At 38.3% G+C, this 23,909-nt stretch overlaps 3 protein-coding genes across 6 annotated transcripts in view; all 3 read left to right on the plus strand.

Moving 5' to 3' along the window:
• Window positions 1-13,874, plus strand: part of LOC117207143 (probable beta-hexosaminidase fdl) — a 40,200-nt gene extending 26,326 nt beyond the window's left edge. For 2 of the 4 annotated variants that reach the window (XM_033447059.1, XM_033447061.1), the window contains 6 exons: window positions 3,517-3,660; window positions 4,769-4,867; window positions 7,984-8,246; window positions 9,030-9,641; window positions 10,234-10,963; window positions 11,293-13,874. In XM_033447059.1, the coding sequence (XP_033302950.1) occupies window positions 3,517-3,660; window positions 4,769-4,867; window positions 7,984-8,246; window positions 9,030-9,641; window positions 10,234-10,963; window positions 11,293-11,440 (1,996 nt within the window). In that variant the 3' untranslated portion in view covers window positions 11,441-13,874. Of the gene's footprint in view, window positions 1-1,653; window positions 1,761-3,516; window positions 3,661-4,768; window positions 4,868-7,983; window positions 8,247-9,029; window positions 9,642-10,233; window positions 10,964-11,292 lie in introns of those variants that run through there. The other 2 variants (XM_033447058.1, XM_033447060.1) reach the window with 2 other exon arrangements.
• Window positions 13,875-15,159: 1,285 nt separating this feature from the next.
• On the plus strand, window positions 15,160-18,060 carry LOC117207166 (secretin receptor-like). The gene is made up of 9 exons (XM_033447107.1): window positions 15,160-15,182; window positions 15,330-15,717; window positions 16,046-16,140; window positions 16,208-16,373; window positions 16,460-16,622; window positions 17,000-17,130; window positions 17,263-17,354; window positions 17,513-17,651; window positions 17,747-18,060. The coding sequence occupies exons 1-9, from the start codon at window positions 15,160-15,162 to the stop codon at window positions 18,002-18,004; spliced, it is 1,455 nt and encodes a 484-aa protein (XP_033302998.1). The 3' UTR covers window positions 18,005-18,060.
• A 2,439-nt stretch (window positions 18,061-20,499) lies between these two features.
• On the plus strand, window positions 20,500-23,862 carry LOC117207214 (helix-loop-helix protein 1-like). Its single transcript, XM_033447175.1, has 4 exons — window positions 20,500-21,014; window positions 21,391-21,502; window positions 22,391-22,674; window positions 23,151-23,862. The coding sequence occupies exons 3-4, from the start codon at window positions 22,547-22,549 to the stop codon at window positions 23,302-23,304; spliced, it is 282 nt and encodes a 93-aa protein (XP_033303066.1). The 5' UTR covers window positions 20,500-21,014; window positions 21,391-21,502; window positions 22,391-22,546; the 3' UTR covers window positions 23,305-23,862.
• Window positions 23,863-23,909: the final 47 nt, after the last annotated feature.

Consider the following 23,909-nt stretch of genomic DNA (forward strand, 5'->3'; position numbering starts at 1 on the left):
ACTACCAGTGAGTTTTACTATTGATTATTTGATATATATCTCTAGACATAACGCGATGGAATGCTTCTTTTGTTTATTTAGAACATTTTATTAGTTTGGATACGGATCAACGGTTCTCACGTGATATCTCACGTGAACATGGATATCATTATTGATGCCAGGAGTCATGTTAACAGCATTCTACTCTATGATAGGGAATATCAGCTCGATCCGAGACCCGAGAAGTTCCCAACTGACTTACACACGAACGTATGACACGATAGATGTATGGTAGTATCATGACAAATGTATAGTAGACATGTACAATATCACAGGAGCGGCCTGCAACTCGAATTAGTAATGCAAACAGTATATGCAGTACATAAGATAGTTATACGGTATCTGGCAAGCAGATCTGATAATTTTTTAGATTCCTAGAACTTTGTAACGTTTCTGTTAAATTAATGTTATACTAACATTGTGAATTCGAAATCTCTAAATTCAATTGAACGTTAATTCTCCACCCTTGAAATTACAACTGCTTTTTACTTACTTTACTTTAAAATTTAGTTTACTTTTTCCCGAAGCGTTGCTTGTATACGATATCTCGAATAATCTTATCAACGTGATCAAACGTTCGTAAAAAATTCTAAGAAGGAAAATCTTCGAATGCAATAAAAAAGATATCAACGTTGGTAATATCAGTGTCGTCTAAAGTACTGTGTTTCCTTTCTCAAATCGTCTGTAAATAATATTCCATGCTATACTGCTTGTATTATAATTACAGCTCCCATTAAAAGAAGATTAACACGTGGCGCTCGGTTTCTTCTTAATCAGTTGTCTGGCCAGGAACGACGAATTATTTTCGTGGTGCACGACACGCCTTAGAAGGGGTCACGAGACCTAATTACACAAAAGCGTGGTCCCCAAGTGTGAGTCACGTGTTCCACCGACGCCGGAACGTGTATCGAGATGGAACAGCACGTCTGCTTGAAACAAAAACCCTTTGTAAGCACGAGAACTTTTCTGTTCGAAGAGACGTCCCCTTTTTAGGGACGTGCATTGCACACCTCGACTCGCACGCCCTTTGTGCTAAAACGTCCCCGTTTTGTTGGGCAATTCTACAGAAGCTCGAAGGTTTAAATTCCCGCGTTTAAAAAAGCAATTCGTTCAAGTTTTCCTTTTTGTCTTTCCTATCGTCGTACCGGTGAACGAATACTTGAACGAAGATTTTTAAAATGATAAAACAAAATTCTCGAAGGAAAAATCTACGATTAATTTTTGCCTTTCGTAAACAAATTATGAAAGATTGTTACCCGAAAGAGAAATATTCCTATTGATATAGCGTTCACTGTATATCACGAACGAAGCTATCGCTCGTTTAATCAATCAGAAACACAAAAGACAAAGGCGTACTTCGTACAACCGACTCTTTCTCATCGGTCTCCCCTGTCTTCAACCCCTGCACGACAATCGACGTGTCCGCATAAAATTACCGTGAAACTTTCGCCTGTCCTTCGACTCAATTTACCATATAGGTTTGTTCCAATCGATTCTCGGCCAGCGGTTGTTCGTTAACACGAAAACTTGAGCCTCCCGATACGCAATAGCGGTCGAGGCGAAGTTAGTCCACAGTCCACGGTTAGTAAAGGCGAAACTACGGAATAAGTCGCTACTCGCTGGTGCTCGATGCTTCAACATACGGAATACCGTTTCCCGTTTTCATTGAAAACGAGCAATTACTCCGTACTCGATACTTTCTTACGGAATTATGTGCGAAGGTAAAAAATAATTCCAGTCGATTCTCCATTCGTTTTTACTTCGATCGGTTAACGTCAGAAAGCTACCGCTTCGTTTTAAATACTCTGTCAGTTCAGTCATTTTCGACTCGCTTAGTCGCATCTTTTTCATTACTTAAAAATCTCTTTTGCAGAATGACTTGTCGAACGATGAATAAGTTTCTCTTAAATTTGTAAGTATATTTAGACCGCAGATTTCTATGCACTTGTAGGATATTTGAAGACGTAAAATTGCACACAATGCAGTTAATATGAAATAATATATAATATCCAGAATATTGGTAACGAAGGAGATCTTTCTTTTTAATTGCATTGTCAAAAACGTGAATTTTCGTAAAAATTCGTCTTAAAACGTTAAAAGTCTTGGAGCTTGTTGGCGCGATACACAAGAGATTCGAGGATCACGCTAGAATTAGGCAAATATCGAAGTATTTGCTACCAAGTGTCTTCTATCAAATTGCTGTAGTTGGTCAATCGTTTGATCTCTTGGTGCGAGATTAGGCTTGGAAACTCTGCCAGTTTTATTTCGGCTTGAACGTAAGCCGGCTCACCGAGATTCGCAATTTATGGCTTCGTTCATGACCACGGTAAATGAAAGTGTAATGGTCGGTCGATTCTCAGAAAATAAATCGCTAAGATTCGCTAGAAAATTATTTTAATAGGCAACGTTCCATCGGGTAATAGCTTGGAAGCAATTCAAACACTGTTATGTTTATCCATGTCACAAATGCGAAAGATACACTCGATAAATAATTTACATCCTCGACTATAGTGTAAAAATCTAAGTAATCTAAAGGAAAGGAAAAAAAATCGATATCAAAGTAAATATTATATAAAAGCAAATATGTACGATATATACAGTCAATATGATGCGATACCGCACTCTACCTTCGATAATTTTAGAAATCAATATTTCACGAACTCTCGTATTTCTCGTGCAAATAATCTATTAGGTTGTCCGAAAAGTGTCTTTCTTTTTCAGACACGTGTTTTACAACAACGCATCTTTATACAAACATGAAACCTAATCTGTCGAACTTCATTGTGATCTTCATTTTGATAGAACAAAATGGATCATACGTAATTCGATGAAATAAGATAAAACGGTAAATGTTGTGCATCCATTATTTCCTTATAAAACGTAAGAAACTTTTCGGACCATCTAATATAAAATATAAAAGTACTACTATTCATAAAATTTTCTGCTTGGATTATATCTTCCCTAAATATCTTTATTTATTTTTGTATTGGCGCGAGATACGGAGCTTTGCTAATTCGAAAAAAGTAGTTTTATTTCACCTATTATTCCGTAATATTTAATATTGATATTTATTGCAAAGATTATTTCATCGTGTTATTTATTACATCGCTGTGTTATAAGAATTGAATTGATCTAATTAATTTGCTTAATAGTATATATTTGCTCGTTAAGATCATTTTCACGGCTCAGAGAATTCGACTATCGTAGCTTTTAAAATTCTTCTTTCGGACACCAGCGATTAATTCGCATCTTGATTCCATAGCATAAAAAGAACGATATTATATATACCGCGAACCATTAAGACACCTACTGATATTTATTTTTATTTTACTTTCATAGTCCTTATTTTCCAGTTACTTGAAACATAACATAACGATCCACCTCTTCGCTAATTATTATTAATAAAACGCAAGAGGAAACTCGAAAAAATTCAATCACGCGAAAGTAATAACGAGTTGCAATTAATTTGTTTTACAGACTGTCGAGGATGGTGGGCAGCGTACCGAGCGGATGGATGAGGAAGATCCTCCTCTTCCTGGTCCTGACGACCGGGGTCCTCCTCATCGCCATGTACGCGCACGCTCCGCCGCTTGCTTCTCTCCAACCGTTCTCGTCACGACGGTGAGTACGCGATAATAACGATGCACCGGGTAGCCAGGCGAACGAGTCGATACTCGGTCCTATTATCGCCTATTAAGCTTCACATGGTCGCCATGCCGTTCTCGAGACGCCCGGATCGGCGCCATTCGATCGAACATTCTTTTACACGCCGACGACGATCTTATCGTTCCCAACAGTCGTCGCGAATCTAATTAGAAAGAAAGAATGCAAGGTTTCAGTCTTTTATCTTTTTTTAAATCTTTTTTTTTCCAGTCACGTCTCGTCCTTTTTATTTTCGTTTCTCGTCCTTATCGGTTCCCATTATTGATCCAATTATTTATATACGCGATGTTCGTGTTATTGGTTTTTAAAGGAAAATAGGAAGGAACGAAATTTTATTGTCTTTTTTTCTTATACGTAATACGATGACTTGATTTGGTTTCTTAATTTATCGTTGATTTCACGTAATGACGAAACCACGAATGTGTTTAGATTAACAGCTGTAATGTGATTTCTGTGAAGGGTTGTTGATAAGAACACGATAGGAACGCGTTATAAAAACGGTACATTTAGTAAATTTTTCTACTTAACTTTTCCTTTATAATAGAAAATTGTAGCTATCAGTTGGAAACAATTCGTGGCCTTCTCATTAAGCGATAATCATGACAAATTAAAGAAAGCTATCGAGGCCATCTTTTTTGCATGCGATACACAGTGAAACTCCGTCCTTTTCTCTTTTTCTTATCGATGGAAAAAATTGCTGATAGCGTGAAAATATTGCACAAAGTAACCCACGAAATTATTCACATAACACTTATCGCAGAAACTCTTTACGGATATGCATTATGCGAAGCACGAACAAATTTTAACTTATTACGATATACCGACAAAATTTCGAAATATTTCGTATAACCCGCGTAGTATATTCGGAAAAATTTTTCATGGCAAATGTTCGAGTAGTTTCGCGAACCACTTTATATTCCTTTGCTTCTTACGATTCCACGAATCCCTCCCATACCCCCCCAAAAAACGGACAAGCCGTTATTTATTTAATCTTTATTTGTACCTTTTGTTGCCGCATATCTCGTTTCGTTCATTACCTCCCGCACAACCGTGATCGACGTCAAAGACTGAAGGAGTTGCAACGAGGCTTGGTTACTTTCCTGGTCGGTAATGAAAGCACGAAGAAACCCGAGGAACGGCTCTACGAGTATCTGGAAGAGCCTAGGTAACGTCTTCCTGGACCCGGAGAGATGCCTGTATTTGCTAAAAAGCTTTCTCTTTTTTGTACCTCTGCCCAAGAATTTTGTCCTCCATCTCCAAACACCATCCGCGATTTTTCTTCTTCCCTCGGGGGATGATCCGTCATCCGCTTCATCGACTGTTCTTTGGGACACCAGCTGGCGCCCGTCTGCTTCTCTTTCGTGTTCTCTGCATGTTCATTTATCCGTTCATTTCAACCTTTGACTATTTCGTTTGAATAATCTGACTTGATCTTTTCATAGTAGTCGTCGTGTTCGATTATTATGTATGAAGGAGAAGCGGATTTTTAAATCTCTGAATGTAACGTGATTGTAGGTATTCGGATATTTGGCAACTGTTAATTCGTCTATGATTGTCATTATCGTAGATACGTTGTCAATTTTATTTGTACGAATAAGCAAATACTGCGTGCTTTACGCAACCAGGAAAAACTGCATACGTACATCGACGTTCCAGTGCAACGATTATGCAACTGCGAGAAAATGATTTTTCCGGAGACGAGGAAAAGTAATTTTATTTGACGAAAGTTGGAATTAAACGACGAAGGAAATGTTTTATAAGATTACGATAAACAACTTGATCTCACTTATCGTTATTGCTACGAAGTGCGATAGCCAACAAGGTTATTTATATCTCGATAACGACGTTACCGCGATGTGTAGTGGCCAGGAAAATTATGAAACTTTTATAGTAGAGAAATTAGATATGCGTGAGACTGGTAACGCGTTTATCTCGAAATTTTCACTTACGTCATTATTACATTGGAACGGCGATACGTATATCCTTAAAACGTTTAAAAATAGAAGAAAAAGTCAGAGATCAAAATTAGACGTTGTTTACATATTCAATATTGTTGCACTACCTTTACCTTCATACATCGATGCAGTTACAAAGTATAACAGTACCTTTTTTTAACATACTTGTTGCTGCTGACGCATGTGTTACGTCAATTCGGTTATTTCAGTTGGAAATATGTCGTGACAAAACTACTTGCAATTACAAAAGTAAACAGAATATTTATCGAACGACTTTACCCAATAAACATTAATTGAACGGTACGTTTGCGATAATTATTAAAATACGGACTATATCGAAATAGAGACTAACAAAGAGGATAAAATTCCAAGAATACAAGGTAGTTATTAGGTGCAACAATTATGTTAAGGGGAACCACGTATAATTTTTCTCGTACGTACAAATCAATTCTTTACATCGTTCTGTGTAATTATAGAAGTGTTACGGTTGCACGATATAACAGTAAAGAGTATTTAAAAAAACTGTCTCTCTTCGTGAATCGCAATCGTCTCTTCCGTTGCAACGTTCTCGTCATTTCCCAGCCAGGAAACGCAAATAAATGATCGTCATTGCGTGACTTGTTCCTAGACGGTTTATTTAATTGGAATCTGTATATACACGTATTTTTCAACGGTTGTGAAATTACAAATTAACAATTACACCCTTTAACGTTTCGCTCTTATCCACACGGATAGGATTACATCTTGTCGTAAATTAAGCCATAATTGACGTACTTCCATTTATACACCATACACGTTTCAGGAAACAGAATAATACTTGTAGGAATCATGAATAAGTCGTGAACACGTCGTTATCCAGCTTTTACGCCTTTTAATTAACGAGAGATTCTTTGAAAAATACGAGTATAATATCCAGGGTTCCTTTTTTAATATTATACCAAGACTTTCACGAATATTTGTAATTTCATAATTAAGCGTCTCATGAATATTTATCAGGCTGATGTTATCTGTTCGATGGTAACATATATTTCAGGTTGTGCTTCACACGCCACTGCCTCGATCCTCGTCTTCATTCGACTTGCATTTCCCATCTTCCGAGAATCTCCCGATCTATCCGAAACGTTTATCTAATCTTCGTGCTGGATCCTTGTTTCGGTTATTTTCCAAATATTTCTGTCTTGTCGTCTACCAAATTGAAGATAGATCTCTCAGACCTCGCGTTAATTTCGCAATCTCAAAAAATTAATAACGAACTTCGTGTATACGTTTTTATGTTTGTTTCTCTATGAATCCTTAGAATCAACGAAATTCCAGCGAAATAAACGAATTATCGTTAGCTCTGGAGTAGAAATGTATCTCTTCGATTTTGTAATTCTTTCTTAACGCGTTCACCGAGTTGAAGAGAAATCAGTTTCAGTTACACCGGTTTTAGTTTTTGCAAATATAATTGTGGTATAGTTACTTTCGATAAATATGAAACCACATTAAAGAGATAGAAGGTTTAGATAATGAAATTATGTCCAAGTGTTACCTCCTTCCCTCGGGTAACAGTTTTCGTTTTCAATTTTACTGAATTTCACTGGACACTCGAGGTTTATAAGAATCGATCGATCGGTTATTCGTTAATCATTTCTACGCCCGTAGATTTTAGTTCTCCGCCTTATGAATCTTTATCACGGTCTTTCTTCTCCCTTCTTCGATTTTCCTCCAGCACTGCACCATTTTCCTGTATGCACACGTCACCTGGCACTCAGTTCCTCGTGTTGTGTTTCTCATACAATTTTTACTGTCGGGGTATTTTTTCATCTCACTCGCAAAAAATATATATTTTTAACCGCGTCGAATAATAACACGCCATTTAACTCATCGCATATTCATTTGGCTTTGTTCGTTCACGTAACATTTTTTACGCGTTGTATCTTTTTCGCATAAATCTCAAGATCCTTTTGATACAAATGTTCGAGACGATCGTCGTATCTCAAAATAAATCGGTTTCTCCAATAAAGCTTGCGAACATTGTTCAGATATAATTACCATAATTTTATGAGAAACAGTTTTAGAGAACGAAGGAAGAAACGAGAGAAAGAAAATACCGACATTAAAATATAAAAGCCACCCTCGTGTACGTTCACCCCTACCATTGGACTCGTACCGCTTCTACCAACCCTGTCTGTTTGTCTGGCTATGTTTCATCGCAAATTATCCATTTGGTGCTTGTTAAAGTATCGTAAAATACGACGTTCCAAGGAAAAGTTAGGATAACAGGTGAAAAACAAAGGCAAATCGATGTCTTCTTTAAAATCTAACGATTCTTGTTGGATCGCAGAACGTTTCAGAGTCCGTGGTCCTGGGCCTGCGTCGCTGGAAGATGCGAGAGGAGAGCGGTCAGATCCTCGAGGACCTCCTTGGCCAGCTGTATCGCCCTCTGCGGCGGAAACACCAGGCTTCTCTGGCCCAGACCGACAGGAAACGTGTTCCTGGGCGAAGATAGCGTGATCATACACCTGCAGCAAATCGAATTCGTCACGGTGAACACTAGCGACCAGGAGACGAAGAATCTGTTGGAGCACGCCAAGGATGTTTTCATCGGTGAAGATTCAATTTTTAATTTTCACCAAATATTATTATATAATTTTATATTTTTTTTATCGACAAATTATGACAAAGAGTTTGTTCACGAATGGACTGAATTTTGAAGGATGTCCCCGATCGAAAGTCTCGGAACATTATTAACCATTTATTAACCATTTATTAACCATTTTGGGACCAAGGCTCGCAATATTGGACGCTTTGTGTTGTAGAACGATATCGTGCGTTGTGGCTGGACCTTCTTTTCGCGTCAAGTGCAAACAAAGCGACGAATGACGCAACGCATGACTGTGGATCGTCGATGATACATGACGTAATCACGTTTCGTTGCTTCGGCAATGAATTTATTTCACTTTTCTGTGGAAGCAAAATGCATCTAACGCTGTCGAACGTGTATTCGAAGCAACTTCTATACCCGAACTATTGTCATCGAAATGATATAATTTAGGTCCTAAATCAGTCGACTATGTAAAATACAAACCATCGTTTGCTCCTCGTAATCTTTGAATATCCTGCGAGTCGGATTGCGAGTCAGAAGCTAATTAGTATTTTTCGTTTCTTCTTTTTAAGCGAAGAATATCGACTCAGAGTCAACAACAATACGTTTATAGTCAACGCAAATATGCAGCCATGCAGACGTCTTTCGCTATCGGTAGCGGCGAAAAGTTTACAAACTACCCGAGTTAACTAAACTTCGCTACTGATAGATTTAGATAAATAACTTCATTTACCGCACGTTTGAAACCACGATATCGCTACTGACACTCAGGCCTCCTGTTTCAGGTAACATAAGAAGCCTGATGAAGGTGCCAAACGCTAAAAGCAGATCCGGGGTGGACATGTTCGTCGTCTACCTATCCGCCGGAAATGGCAGAGCGATAGGGCCGAACTTAGACACGGACGAGTCGTATACCCTGGAGCTGATGCCTAAGGGGAAGATTCTCGAAGCTCAAATAACAGGAAAAAGTTTCTTCGGCGCCAGACACGGTTTGGAAACGCTTGGCCAAATGATCTGGTGGGACGAGTCTGCTGGAAGGGAAGGTGCCTTGCGAGTGTTATCTCGCGCTTCCGTCGAGGACAAGCCAACGTTCCCCTACAGAGGTTTGCTGGTCGATACGGGAAGACAGTTCTTTCCCATCGAGCGACTGAAACGCGTGATCGACGGAATGGCGGCATCGAAGTTGAACACTTTCCATTGGCACCTATCAGACTCGCAGAGCTTCCCCTTCGATTCAGCCCAGTTCCCCGAAATGGCCAGATGGGGCGCTTATAGCGGAGATCAGATCTATACGCCCGATGATGTGAAGGATCTCGCGGATTACGCGAGGATCCGCGGCATCAGGGTACTCATCGAGATCGACTCTCCGGCACATGCTGGCGCTGGCTGGCAATGGGGTGAGTTTTCAACGGTTTTAGGGTGGAATTGTACGGCTGCAGGAAGGATATGTCTGGTTTGAGACGATAGGCTGCGGCTCGAATGCTGGTGGTTAAAAAAGGAGAAATAAAGGGTGGATATATAACTGTCGCTGAGAAATGTCTGCACGATTCGCCTATCTCTGACCGAATGTAATTTAATTACTAATGAGACTGCAGTTTTTTGTGCATTCATGGGAAATTCCAAGATGGGTATAAATATACAGAAGGGTAAAATTCAAAGAGCTCGATTCATTCTTTTCGTTGCATAAATATAAATTTTGCATAATTATCTAAGGTCTAGTAATCGATGTTTGAATTGAACCTAAAGGATTAACGTACACGTAAATTTGCCTGATTTAAAATTCTACCGTCATCTTTGTTCGTCTGTTAAACCTTTTTCTTTTTATTTATTATTAACTTAACTGTAATCGATATAACACTGTTCTTCATTATCGAAACGTCCGACAAAAAAAAAAAAAAAACACGTAATATCCTAAATGACCAAACCAGTCGGGCCTGAACGCATCATCAACTCATCTCAGGCCGGCGTTGATCTTGTTAATTTACTCAGGGACGGAGTACGGTTACGGGGAGCTGGCTCTCTGCGTTGATCAGCAGCCATGGTCGTCGTATTGCGGCGAGCCGAATTGCGGCCAGTTGAATCCCATCAACGAGCACACCTATCGAATATTAGAGGGGCTGTACAGGGAGCTTCTGGACCTGACCGAAATTCGGGACATCGTGCACCTTGGCGGGGACGAGGTGAACCTGGATTGTTGGGCACAGTACGGAAACATCACGGCCGCGATGCAAGCACAGAACATGACCGATCACCATGCTATGTGGGCCGAATTCGAAACGAAGATGTTGCAAAGGTTGGTGAAGGCCAACCACGATGAAACGCCAAAGGCTGTGATTCTGTGGAGTTCCCCGCTGACAAAGAGGCCTTACATCACCATGTACTTCGATCCAAAGATTCATGTGATCCAATCATGGGGAGGTAGCAACTGGCCGGAGACGCTAGATCTTCTAGAAGACGGTTTCAGGGTGATTCTTTCTCACGTGGACACGTGGTATCTGGATTGTGGATTTGGAAAATGGAGGGAGATCGGAGAGGCCGCCTGTGGCGAGTATCGTACCTGGCAAACTGTTTACAATCATCGACCTTGGAGAGATTACGCTCAGCAACATTTTAGCCTCGTTTTGGGCGGAGAGGCAGCTATCTGGAGCGAGCAGACCGGCGACGCGTCCTTGGGACCTCGACTATGGCCCAGGGCATCTGCTCTCGCTGAGAGATTATGGTGAGTGTTGGCAATCTAAAATGTAGATAAACGAAGATTCTTCTTTCGATAATTCGATTGATAAAAGAGAGAAATCTGTGATAAAAGAATGCCATATATCTAAAAGAAATATTGAAACTTTATATGTTCTTAAGTATCTCTGTCGAAAAAAGATTTAAATCAAAGGAGAACGTTACGTTGATCGATACCGAACATCGTTTTAAAGTCTTTTTTCTAAACTCCGTGATATTACAATTATCGAAACATGTTGTCTTTTCACTAGCTATTTCTTCAAATTTTATTCAATTTCGTATAACGATAATCACGAAATAAATATTTGTTATACACAGGAGCGACATGCCAACCAACGGTTACTCGACAGACGAAAGCGTATACACGAGGCTAGCCGCACACATGGAGCTTCTAACCAGCCGTGGATTGAAAACAGAAGCCATGTGGCCGCAGTGGTGTTCCCAGAATCCCGGCAAATGTCTCTGACCGTTCGCTAGCCCGAACATAATCGCCTTCGCCTGGAATTGTACGCGTAGACACGATAATTGCGTGAATGGAAGACGTTACACGAGGTGGTTCTGCCCGCCACTTTCGCTAGAACACGCCGAGCTTGTAGATCGTTGCAACATCACCGTCGATAGGAGCTCGTTGATCGTTTTAACCGTGACGAGACCGAGCCTCTCGAAACTATCGGTCGTTCGATAACGATTTTCGTTCTACGAACCGATCCACAAAGATGTGGACGTCACGTGAGAGACATAGGACGACCTAGTGCGGAGTACTCGAGAGAAGCAATCGTCGAGAGTGGAAGAAGACGATGAAATTCCTCCTAGAAGTCAAGAAGCCAAATTGAAAGTCCTTGGTGATTCCTAGTTGGAGAATTTATTTCTACAGAAGAAAGGGAAGGAAGTATTCGAGCGTTTCACTGGCTTTATCATTCTTGCCGGACGTTGAAGGCACAACGACACAAATGTTCTTGGGTTTCGTTTTTCTCCCTGGTACGAAAATGTTATAGGCAGAGTATTTGATATTTGTACGAGACTATGTACGACAGATTATACAGGAAGGTAAAATGAACAAGGTCAATTCAAAGATACACAGAGCGCGATTTTTTAACGTTACACGATGCCTGGTCGTAGCTCGATGCCATACTTTTCGTTCGAAGTGCCTTTCCAATTGTAATTCTACTCGTTGTTGTACGATTTCATGTGTAAACACCGAGCGCGTTCCTATTGAGAGATCTCGATGTCGGGCATCGAGATCGTCGCATCGTCCTCTCGTCTAATCCTACCACCTTTGAGTGTCTTTTCGATGCTGCGGAATTTTTCTAAGGTGCTTTTGACATTTAATTTTTCATTTTAGCGATTATAAATTACGCGTCTTATTTAAAGTGTTCTATATCGCAGGATAATTTAGAATATTGGAGGAATTTTATCCTAATATCAATTATCTTAATTATTATACATATATTTTAATTTCCTTGTTATGAGCTTAAACGATAAGCCGAGGAATACTCCTATTTTTCCAATAAAAATTTGTATATACAGAGTGAATTATAAACGTATGTCTGTATTTCAAGCAGGAATCAACACGCTAATATAAATAAAAAACGCCACCTGAATATATGTCTAACGTACATTAGTTTTCGAGTTATGGATGGTTGAAGAAGATTTTGTAAGCTTTCGCTCCTATATTCAACCTATACTATCTGATTAACGAAAACTCTCATTTCCTGTTGCTTCTACTAAGAAATTAAGTACGACAAAAAGGTCGAGGCAAAGACATACCATGGAATAAAGCATAGAAACGGCATTCAAGGTGGTAAAATTAGAAAAGACAGTCTATACACTCGGTAAACGAGAAAAAAGACGTTCGACATAAGACACTACCGATCCTTACGCCTACTTTCCTCCATTAAAGGATTCCTGTGATCAGGAGACTGGAAATATACCATTATTTGTCACACGATAAAGCGAAGCGTGGCCGTCAGAAACGGAAATCACGGCGCCAATCCGCATAGGCTTCCCTCTTTAAACTGCCAGATCTAGGTCCTACATAGAACAAAATCCCACAAATACCAAACCGTATTCCAAATGAAGGCCATAGTCGAGTAATAAAATGAATTGTGTAAGAGGAAACGTTCAAGGAATTCCATTCTTTGGCAGCATATGCGTATCCCTCGAAGCCAAAGAAACCATGATACTTTGTACGATAATTACCTTCCCGTTCGTAACGAGGACCGTGAAGAAGCCCTGTCAGATTATTATATATAAAAGAAGTTTCTTGACGAACAAACATCGGGAATCCAGAGAGTCGTTCAACAATTCTTGAAGAATTGTCGCGGATCTGTAAGACCGAGCGTCCAATCCGTGCTTCGTGTCTTTTCTAATTAATTGCAAACACGTTCGGAGGAGTTCGTCTTGATGTTAACGAGATACTATCTCCGAGAGATATAAAAATGGCCTATTGATGACGAATAGCCGTGAAAATTTGTAAATAATACGATCATCGTATTGGAGGTGGCTGAAGAGCAACTAGATAATTAATAGAATGATAACGGGAGGAAAAATGAATCGTATGTACTTACTAACAACTTACCGACATCGATGGCTGTAAAATAGAAGTGATTTTAAGCTCGACCCTGCTGGATCCGGTGCGCAAAATCATCCGCTGTGTGTGGCGTCTTGCGTGACGTTTGTTGGGTATTTTCGATCATTTAAAAGATTTGTAAAGGATTTTTAAAGGAAGAGAAAAATAACTTAGTACGTTGTATGTAAAATTGTTTCGGTGTTTAAAAAACGTTAATGGAGAAACGTTGAAAATTGCACGCGGATGATTCCCCAAGTTGATCTACGAAGGAATGCAATCTGTTGTAAAGTGTGATTGGTGTAAGTTTAACATAAAACAAATTTTGAATACACCGGTTCTCGTCGTTCTTTTGTACCCCGGAGAATTTTTCCTCCTCCATCTTGTCCGTCCTGGAAAATCCGATTGTGATTTCTCATGTAAGCGTAAAAATTATGCAGAGAAATTGTTTTGGTAATTATCGAGAAATTGTAAATTGAAATTATAAATTTCATAATTTTTACTCTGCTCCGATAGGAAAGACGGAATATCATTCCTGCGATCGATGAAAGTTTTATCTTTGTTCAGGTGTTGTTTGATTTCTAATCATCGCTAAAATAATAGCTTTAGTCTACCTATACTTGTGATACAATTGGATGATCGATTACTCCTTGGTGGTTCTATCAATATTGGCTGAGAACCTCGAGAGACTGTTTGGTCTATCATCGTCTTGATGGATGGTACATGTGATGGCCAATCGATTTGCTTTATTGCATTTATCTTCTAAATTGTACAACACAATTTGCAGTAAGTAGCGACATTTGTGCCATCGCCCCTTAATAAATACAATTAGTTTTTGAACAAGATATATTATTATCGATCAGACGTATAAGTTCAGCTAAATTATTTGTAACCACCATTTGAAGGTCACAGGTGAATTTATTGCCTATTTTCAGGGGACTTGTATCGTAGAATTAATCAGCTTTAGAAGTTATTCAGAAGTTATTTAGAAGTTAGTTATATATTAAAGAGCAGAAGATCGACAAAAATGAACTTATCGTATTTTTCTAGTATGATCTTTATTTTAGTTTTTATTTTGTATCTATATTTCTGCAAATAAATGGAAAGAGTTTAATAAACAAACAAGTCATTTGCCGGAGAAATAATACGTGTTAATTATTTTGAGAGAGGATTCGTGGATAAATATTCACAGTGAAGAAATCGAAGATACGTGGCTGACACGTAGCTGACTTATTCTACTTCCAGTCTGTCCCTCCTCCAGGTGACTATAGCAGTATAGCTATAGTAAGGAGAAGACAAAGGGCGAGGCATGATCGCAAACATCCCCGTAGCCATGTAATCCACGAGCTGGTCACTTCAATACCAGATTTCAAAAGGTTCACATCAGTGTTTCTGTGCTACTCATTTATTCTTGCCATTCAATACTTCAAAGATATATTTGATATCACAAAATTTTCCTAACGTTTCACCAAACTTACTCTGGACCGTCAACGTTTTAATCAATTTTGTCATCTCGAATGACATTAAGTGTACGAAATGACATCGACTGAAATGGAACCAGTAGTGAAGGTCAACGCAACGTCGAACATCGAACGTTTCTTCATCGAACAAAAACAGAAATGCGATGGATTGATGACAGAATGTAAGTCTATTAACGTGACTAATGTTTTTTATATTCATTTTCTTTTTTTTCCTATTCCAAGAATAAAAAGGAAACAATGAAAGTTCGATGAGAAAGACGAAAGTCGTGGGTATAAAAAATAATCTTTTAATCGTGTACATATCTTTAACAAATAGATCAGAACATAACGTCACAAAACGCAACGTTACAATTTCGCCATTGCCCGCCACATTTTGATGGGCTACTTTGCTGGTCGTATACCGAAGCCTCAACCATCGCCATTCTACCTTGTCCTCCTGAAACTGGCCTGATATACCAGTTAAATTCCGCAGCGAATAATCTGGAGTCGAATGTTCGCGTTATAGCGATGGCTACGAAAGCTTGTCTTCCAAATGGCCAATGGTACACAAATTACGACAATATTCCCGGGAGTAATTACAGTTTATGCGAGTTGTCCGATGAATTCACTACTCGTTACCTCATGGAGACCATCCTGGAAATAGATGAGATGACCGATCCTCGAGACTACAGGAACTTTGAATCTTTTCTCTTGGCTGTAAGAATTTTCAGCTTACACGTGTCTATTTAAAATGAACTTATTTGAGATTTTCTTGTCTATATTTTTATCGCGTAAAAGAAATTTTTGCCAACTTCCTCGCAAAAGAAGATTACATCGCTAAAATTTACAAGAAAGTGAAGTCATTCCTTTTCGTAACTTTGGGAATTATTTCTGCCATTTATACCGTGCACTATAACTTTTTAAAACATCTATTCTATATTTAATATATTTTATAGTTATATTTGACCGACGAATTTTATATTTAATAAAGTTATAAGCTTTTCAAAATGTAATTCTATAGATTTAATTTCTGCTTTTGTCGTAGAAATGGCTGCCTATCGTCAGGCTTGTCTCTCAAATCGGCTATACCACATCTTTCACTATGCTGGTTATCGCGATGATTATTTTCTCTCTACTCAGGTACTCGACTAATTGTGTTTCTTTCCTTGTCCCGGTTCTTGTTGTAACAATCGACTGCCTCGCTTAGAAAACTCAGAAATCCCAGGAACAGGCTTCACATGCATCTGTTCGCCTCTTTCATAATGCGGGCGTTCATGGCACTGATCAGAGACTGGATCTTCGTCGATGGCATTAGACGGACGGTGGACGTTGTTTATCTCGACGAGAAAAACGCTTTTATCAAGCAACGAAACGTAGGCATGTCAAATACTCGATTAAAAGAGATAGTTAAACTGGAAGAGAAATTCGATGGAAATCGATGTACAATTAAGATAATCAGTTTCAGACGATGATTTGTAAAGGCATCACGAGTGTGTGGCAGTATTTCATCGTTGCTAATTATTCTTGGATCCTGATGGAGGGTTTGTACCTGCATAATCTGGTCGTCTGGGCATTTTTTGCGGATAGTTCAGCCATTAATTTGTATATTTTACTGGGCTGGGGTAAGATTATACAAACGTAATTTATTAATTACGTATTAATTAAGTACATAATTATTTGACGATGTTGCAAGACCATTCGAGTACATTTCAAAATTAAGATAAACTGATTCGACGTCGTTGTAAAATTAATTCAAAGCCTTTGAAGGTGGTTTCGAAAAATTTACGTCAAATTTACATCAAAGTAATTTAGAAAGTCATTTTAAAATTGCATATTTAAAAATCCTTCGAATTATTAAAAAAAAAAAAAACATTCAAGGTCGTTTAAAGAACCCTGACATGCACACAGTGACATAACACGTGTTCGATAAAGATCGCGTAATACACGTTAGAAATACGAAGGACAGGAATAGGACGTGATTTTTATTTGTACAATTAAGGATTGCCCGTTTTCGTGGTTGTTCCTTGGGTAATAATACGAGCCACGATCGAGGACACATTTTGCTGGACCACTCACCAAAATCCTTCTTTATTTCTTCTTATAAGGATCCCCATCGTAATATCGATTTTGGTAAGTGACGTACCTTTCAACGAGGGATTAGGCTCGTTGATTTAAAAAAAAGATTCCTACAGAAGATGCTATAGGAAAATATCAGCGAATAAGAACTATGAATTAATAACGCGATGAACTATATGTTATTAGTTCAACTTTCTGCTGTTCCTCAACATTGTACGTGTCCTGTTCATCAAATTCAAGACGTCCGTACATTTGCAACGGAAAAAAATGCAGTACAGGTAAATTTATAACTCGTACTCTTTCCTTCGTACTGATTTATCGCCGCTCGATGCGCAACTTTTTGTATTGAAGATGAAAGAACGTACTTTTATTGCGATATAAAAGAATAAATGGATTATTACAGTGAAGAATATATAAATTTGTTTCTCTTACACAGTAGGTGGGCCAAATCTACTTTGGTATTGGTGCCCCTGTTTGGTGCTCATTATACTCTATTTCTTGGGCTCTCCTATCACAAAGATAACCGCGTGGAACTGGTCTGGCTCTTCTTCGATCAATTCTTCGCCTCGTTCCAAGTACTTCTATTGGCCTTAAAAGAAAAGAAGAAATAAAAATTTGTAAAGTAAAAGTACGTAAACTTAGAAAATAAGAAAATGCACCATTTCTTCAGGGTTCTTTCGTGGCGCTGCTTTACTGTCTGCTGAACATCGAAGTTAGAACGGAAATAAAACGAGCCTGGACGATAAGATGGTCGAAAAAGGCGAACCTCTGCTTGTCAACGTCTCGAGAATCGAGAAGAAGAAAATCTACTCGTCAATGCAGACAATCGAACGATTATGAACATCCAACGGTCACTGGTGCCACTGCGAGGAATGCATTACGATCGAATGATTATTGGCCAAATATGCTAGAAATGGAGACAAGATAGAAACAGCTTTAAAAAGAAACACTTTTATATCTGCGAATTTTATATCTTTATATCCAGCTTTTCGTGTATTTTATTCATTTGTAAATCTTCGGTAGATCGAGGTTCTTCTATGTATAATAATTAATTTCGTATTATAGTATAATTCTAAATTTTACAGTTGGGCGTATTTCGATTCTTTTCTATTTTTGTAATTAACAATTCGTAGCCTTTAGCTTTATATATCTTTATATCACTTCATTACAACCAGAAAATCTGATCGTTTAAAGAAAATTCCAATGTAATATTTTTAACGTTGAGGAATATGTATCGTAGAACTATGATATATTTTATGCAATTGGTAATACAATGAAAATAATTATTCCTATCATTGGTACAGTGCATATATCTTTATTAAAGCACACCTGTCCAACAAAATACGTGACTTTTTCAACCGATAACGACGACTGTACGTTCCTATGTACCAACAGGCACTGAAATATCGATCATACCGTTCCTGATGCCACCCTGTTCGTGCTGCACCCTTGCGTTTATCGCTCGCTTCGCGATATTTGTTCTTTCAAGAAACAGCTTTTTTAATTCAAAGATCTCACCAGATTTTGCCAATTAATTTCTTTTCTCTTCCATATTCGACTCCTTCGATATTTCTCAACCCATTGTCGTGTAACATCGCGTACACGTAATATCGTGTCACACGCGTGAGAACGAATTTTGACTACAGTCCAAAAAGGATACATTCAATTTGTTTATTTCTATGAAAAAATGTGTTCACTGACGCTTCGAAAATTTAATCCTTGTCTTTTATTCACCTTCTCCTTAATTGCTATGTTCGCCTTTCAAGTCGTCCGTCTCTTCGTTCAATTCTCTACACAGTTATACAATTACTCAGTTACAATCTATCCAGCACGCAAGAAACACCAAACGAGCGTATAATAGATAGATAGAGAGGAAAACCATAACAACCCCTTCTTTGAAATTCGTTGCTTTGAAAAGTCGCGTGGCAAAAGTCACGTGCCAGGAAGGGGTGAGGAAAGGCGTCGAAAAGACAGGGGTTGAGTAACGAAGCGTGAACTATGTCATGACATGCGCGACCAGAAGAAACATTAATCGAAAGCCGAACAATTCAAGTGCGGTTCGCCTCATCTCGTCTCTCGTTACGACGATGTAATCTGCAACACGTGTTGCATGGCATAATGTATATTATATCGTCGTGTGAATGTGATTACTCGCAGCACTGTTGAATCCTTTATCGTCGAGCCCTAGTAATTTGTCAGAAGAATTTGTGTAATTTCTACATTTGTATCTCGTAGTTGGATAAACCCTTTTACGTTAAAAATTTTTTATTCGCGTTCCTTTTTATCGTATTGTATAATATCTTCTTTGTCGACAAAAAGGAGTTTCCGATTTTCACCTGTTTCAATCTTGCTCTTACGTAAACGAGCGAAGAAATTTTTAATGATTCCAGGAAACTTTTAACATAGAATTGAGACAAGAAATAGCGAGTATCGATAATAATTTGATTATATTTCGCTCAGACTTGACATGTTTTCTTACGTTAAAGAGATACGGATGCATCGAAAGTGACGCAAAGGACGGAGAGTCAATGACGAAGATTGAGACTTTAAAGCGAACTTAATTAATAAAACATCGTAAGAGGAAAGAGAACGAATGCGGATTTTTGTAGAGTAACTGTCAAACGAAACACAAAGTGTCGCCAATTCTTTCATCGTGTACCTAAAAGAGATCGAAGCAAGTAGCGAAAGGAAAGGAAGAAACATACACTTTGTTGAAATCAATTTCTCTTGCCCCAGAGATATCAATACAACAATAAAACGGAGAAACAAACACAAAGCATACAAACTGCTGTCAAATAATTCAACGCTGTATGAAGATCACTGTGCCTCGCTTAAAATCCTCCGATCAGAAACGCAAAAATTGGACGATTCTGAAGAGAAGGGAGAAGAATGCACCTTGTTAAAATCAATTTCTCTTTCTCCAAAAAATACCAGATGAGAAGACGAGAAAACAAAACCAAAGCATACAAACTGCTGTCAAATAATTCAACGTTGTGTGACGATCACTGTGCGTCGCGTAAAATTCTCCGATCAGAAACGCAAAAATTGGACGATTCAGAAGAGAAGGAAGAAGAATGTACCTAGTTAAAATCAATTTCTCTTTTCCCCAAAATATACCAATATAAAAAGACGAAGAAACAAAACAAAAACAAAGAAACTGTTGTCAAATAATTCAACGCTGTGTGACGATCACTGTGCCTCGCGTAAAATCCTCCGATCAGAAACGCAAAAATTGGACGATTCTGAAGAGAAGGGAGAAGAATGCACCTTGTTAAAATCAATTTCTCTTTCTCCAGAAAATACCAGTATGAAAAGACGAGAAAACAAAACAAAAGCGTAGAAACTGGCATGAAATAATCGAACGCTTGCCCGACAATCACTATTCCAAATTTCTCACCTATAGTCCTCCGATCATGCACGCAGAAGCTGTACAATTCGCATGATCGATAAAATGGTCCATCCATTCCCGTACTCGCATCCACGAGGAGCAGAAGCGTCCCATGGCCCGTGACAGCGACGCGATGGCGACCGGTTTGGGGCGGTCTCACCCCCTGTTTCTCGCGATACCATTGGAGAACCAAGGGGATGCTGCACGAGAGAGACGAATGAACAGAGACCGAACGATGAACAACGAAGGGATGTTTTCAGGGGCGTGGTTTCAGCAACATCGAGATGATCCTTGAAATTGTTCCTCGGGGTGCATCCTGTCCACGCGACAGCCAGAAATCTTATCAGAGACATCGTCTATCTCGTCGAGTAATCGTGTTTGACTGATTCACAGGGTGAAAGGTATTTTTGTGCTTGGATGCCTTTATGAGAAAAAAAGTTTGGAAGATATAAAGCATTGAATACAGTGGCGTGATATGTTTTTGAAGTATGTAAAGAAATTGATAATCTGTGAGTGACGGTGGTCAGTTGAAGTCTCAAGTAATACAGGTGTAAGTTTCTAAATTAGTTTAAAAGTTTGATTAATAGGAATTGGTATGTTATATCAATAGGAAGAGAGAGAGAGAGAGAGAGAGAGAGAAGTAAACATATCGAGAAAACTTTGCTTTAGATTCATAAAGATTTTTGATGTGTCATCGAAGTGCTTTTTCAGTGAATTACTATGTTTACTGTAACATGGATGCGTTTAAAGATAATTTAAATAATCGTTCAATTATTAAATTTGTTAAATATTCGTTGAAAAATACATAGTGTGAGCGGAAAGGATAGTGTCGAGGTGTAAAAAGTGTGTTACAATATTCCTTTTGGCAGATACATTTACTCGATACGAGGTATAATACAATTATAAAGAACGAAATACTTTTACAGAGGGAAGACAGTAATTTTTCGACGTTAATTATCGACGAAGGAAAAATGAATTATTTAAAAAAATTGGAAGACTTATCGAAGACGGGAATAGAAACTGTGCAGTGATCGTTTGGTGAGTTTCTAAACTTTACTTTGCTTTTGCTTGCTTTTTAATCGAATGTCTAAAATTTAAAATCGATTTTAATTATAAAAAATGAAATAGAGCGAAGAGCCCGCAACTCGAGTTCCGATACATTCGTCGAATAATAAAATTTGCATGAAAAAGGTGAGAATCGAGGCGGGGAAAAGTTGGCAATAAAAGTGAAACGGCATCGAAATCTGGCAAATTTCATGAAATATTGAAGCAACCGCGAGAAAATGTCCATACGAATTGCCGGTTTACCATAAGAATCAGATTGAACGAGATCGGGGGTTGTTCTGTGTAAATAATTAAAAAGGGATGGGTTGCGTGTCATGCGAACCAGCCAAGTTTTCCTGAATAATACAATGACACTTTTCGTCGGTTTCCATCGAATTTCTCGGAATTTAAGAGCCCCCTGAGCATCGAAACTATTCTTTCTTTCATAGCATCCTGTTTACCTTTGGTTTTCCTCGTTTATTCATCCGTACTACGTCTTTTTCTTCGACCGATTTCCTTCGATTCTATACGCTTTGCATCTACGAGAATTTTAAAGTACTATTCAGATATTATTTTTTTATTTGATATTTCACGATAAAGAAAATTTATACGAAAGGGCGTGTGCGTTAGAGAAACGATTAACCCTTTCTATTGTCCGTTGCACTTGTTTTCACGCTTGTGTCGAATACGTATGGCAAATATTTGACCAACTTATTACGTTTCCCCTTTATTCCGAATTTTTCCTCAACGCTTATTCCCTTGAGATTCGATTACACGTCAACGGTTAACTCTGAACATCGTCGAAACGACGACAGAAACTGACAGATTATTTATTAATCTACGTTGAATCTACACGATCGAACGATATATATTACGTTTCAGGTTTAAAGCATGAAAATGGATGCTTCACTGGCAATATCCGTTCTCAATAATTCGAGCCTTTATCCGCGAAGAAATTGAATGTTAATTTATTAAGGAGAAGGAAGAGGAAAGGAAAATTATCTTTCTTCTGGCAAATTCCTATTGATCGAAGGCAAAATGGCGAATGGCGGTCACGGTGTGGTTGTAAACGGGGTTGGTGCACCTGGTGCTGGCACCCTTTCGAGGGAAGAAAGACGTCGACGCAGAAGAGCGACGCAAAAATATCGAACTGCACACGCCACGAGGTAAAAGTTGCGTAAACGTACGCGTAAATTATCAAAATACCTCTAATTATCGTTAATTGTCGTCATCTCCTATTAATCTCCTATATTTAATATATTTAAACTTTCATTTTTACACTTGCTGCGTCTCTCTGCATCGTCTAGATCGCTTAAAGCTTCCAGTTTTGATCGAAAGATTGGTATTTTATTAATTTTGACTAACAAATATTTTCTAATCTCGGAGAATGCTGCTTTGTTATATCATTTGAAGTATTTGTTGCATAAATGTACTGCATCGATCTTGCGAAATTACCGAAACTGCTTTAACCATTTAATTCCAACCGCTTCCTCGATTTTTCCTTCCTGAACAATCAAGATCTCAAGTATCAAATATAAATCTTCAATTGTTAAAATTAAAATAACGACAAATTTTCGACGAATATTTTGATATCTTCGTTGCAGAGTTGGAACTTCGCATGTTAATTATTTATTCGTCACAGGGAAAGGGTTCGAGTAGAAGCTTTCAATTTAGCCTTCGCAGAGCTTCGGAAGCTTCTGCCAACTTTGCCACCGGACAAGAAACTCTCGAAGATCGAGATCCTACGACTGGCCATCTGCTATATCGCCTACTTGAATCACGTCCTCGAGGCTTGAACCGACCAGGAGTCACTCTATTTTTGCAAAAACCTAATCCTGTGTCATCCGGCATGACACTTCGATCACGGCAGAAGAAAGTATAAACCTTGCCAGTTTTAATATTTTATTAATATACATATACGTAACTCGATCTTTTGTAGATAATCGAATTGATAGGAACTTGTAATAATTAATCTTATTAATACGATATTTATGCTGCAAATGTATATTAAATTAATACGAATCGCTTTATCGCTCTTCTTAAATACCATGAAAAGATTGCGATTAAGGAACACTCTCATAGAAACTGTGTTTATCCTAAAATATTTTATACGTTTCGAATATTCCAATCTCATTTCTTAATTTCCCAGGTAAAATAAAAATAACCAGGCATTTCTGTTAAAGCGTTAATAAGACTTTGTTAAATGATATTAGTATTTTGTTGACTGGCTGTTTTATAGAAAATCTAGCAACTTAATTTTATGCATGAAAACACGACGAGTTTACTCGTGACTGATCAACAATGCGTTAAAAGGCGATCATCTCGTTTATAGAACTAATTTCTTGTAAAGAAGAACCTGTTCCATGATAATTCCTATCATTGTCATTGTACTTCAATCGTT

This window comes from Bombus bifarius, unplaced genomic scaffold (assembly GCF_011952205.1).
Source record: "Bombus bifarius isolate JDL3187 unplaced genomic scaffold, Bbif_JDL3187 scf7180000008023, whole genome shotgun sequence".
Taxonomy (NCBI): Eukaryota; Metazoa; Arthropoda; class Insecta; order Hymenoptera; family Apidae; genus Bombus; species Bombus bifarius.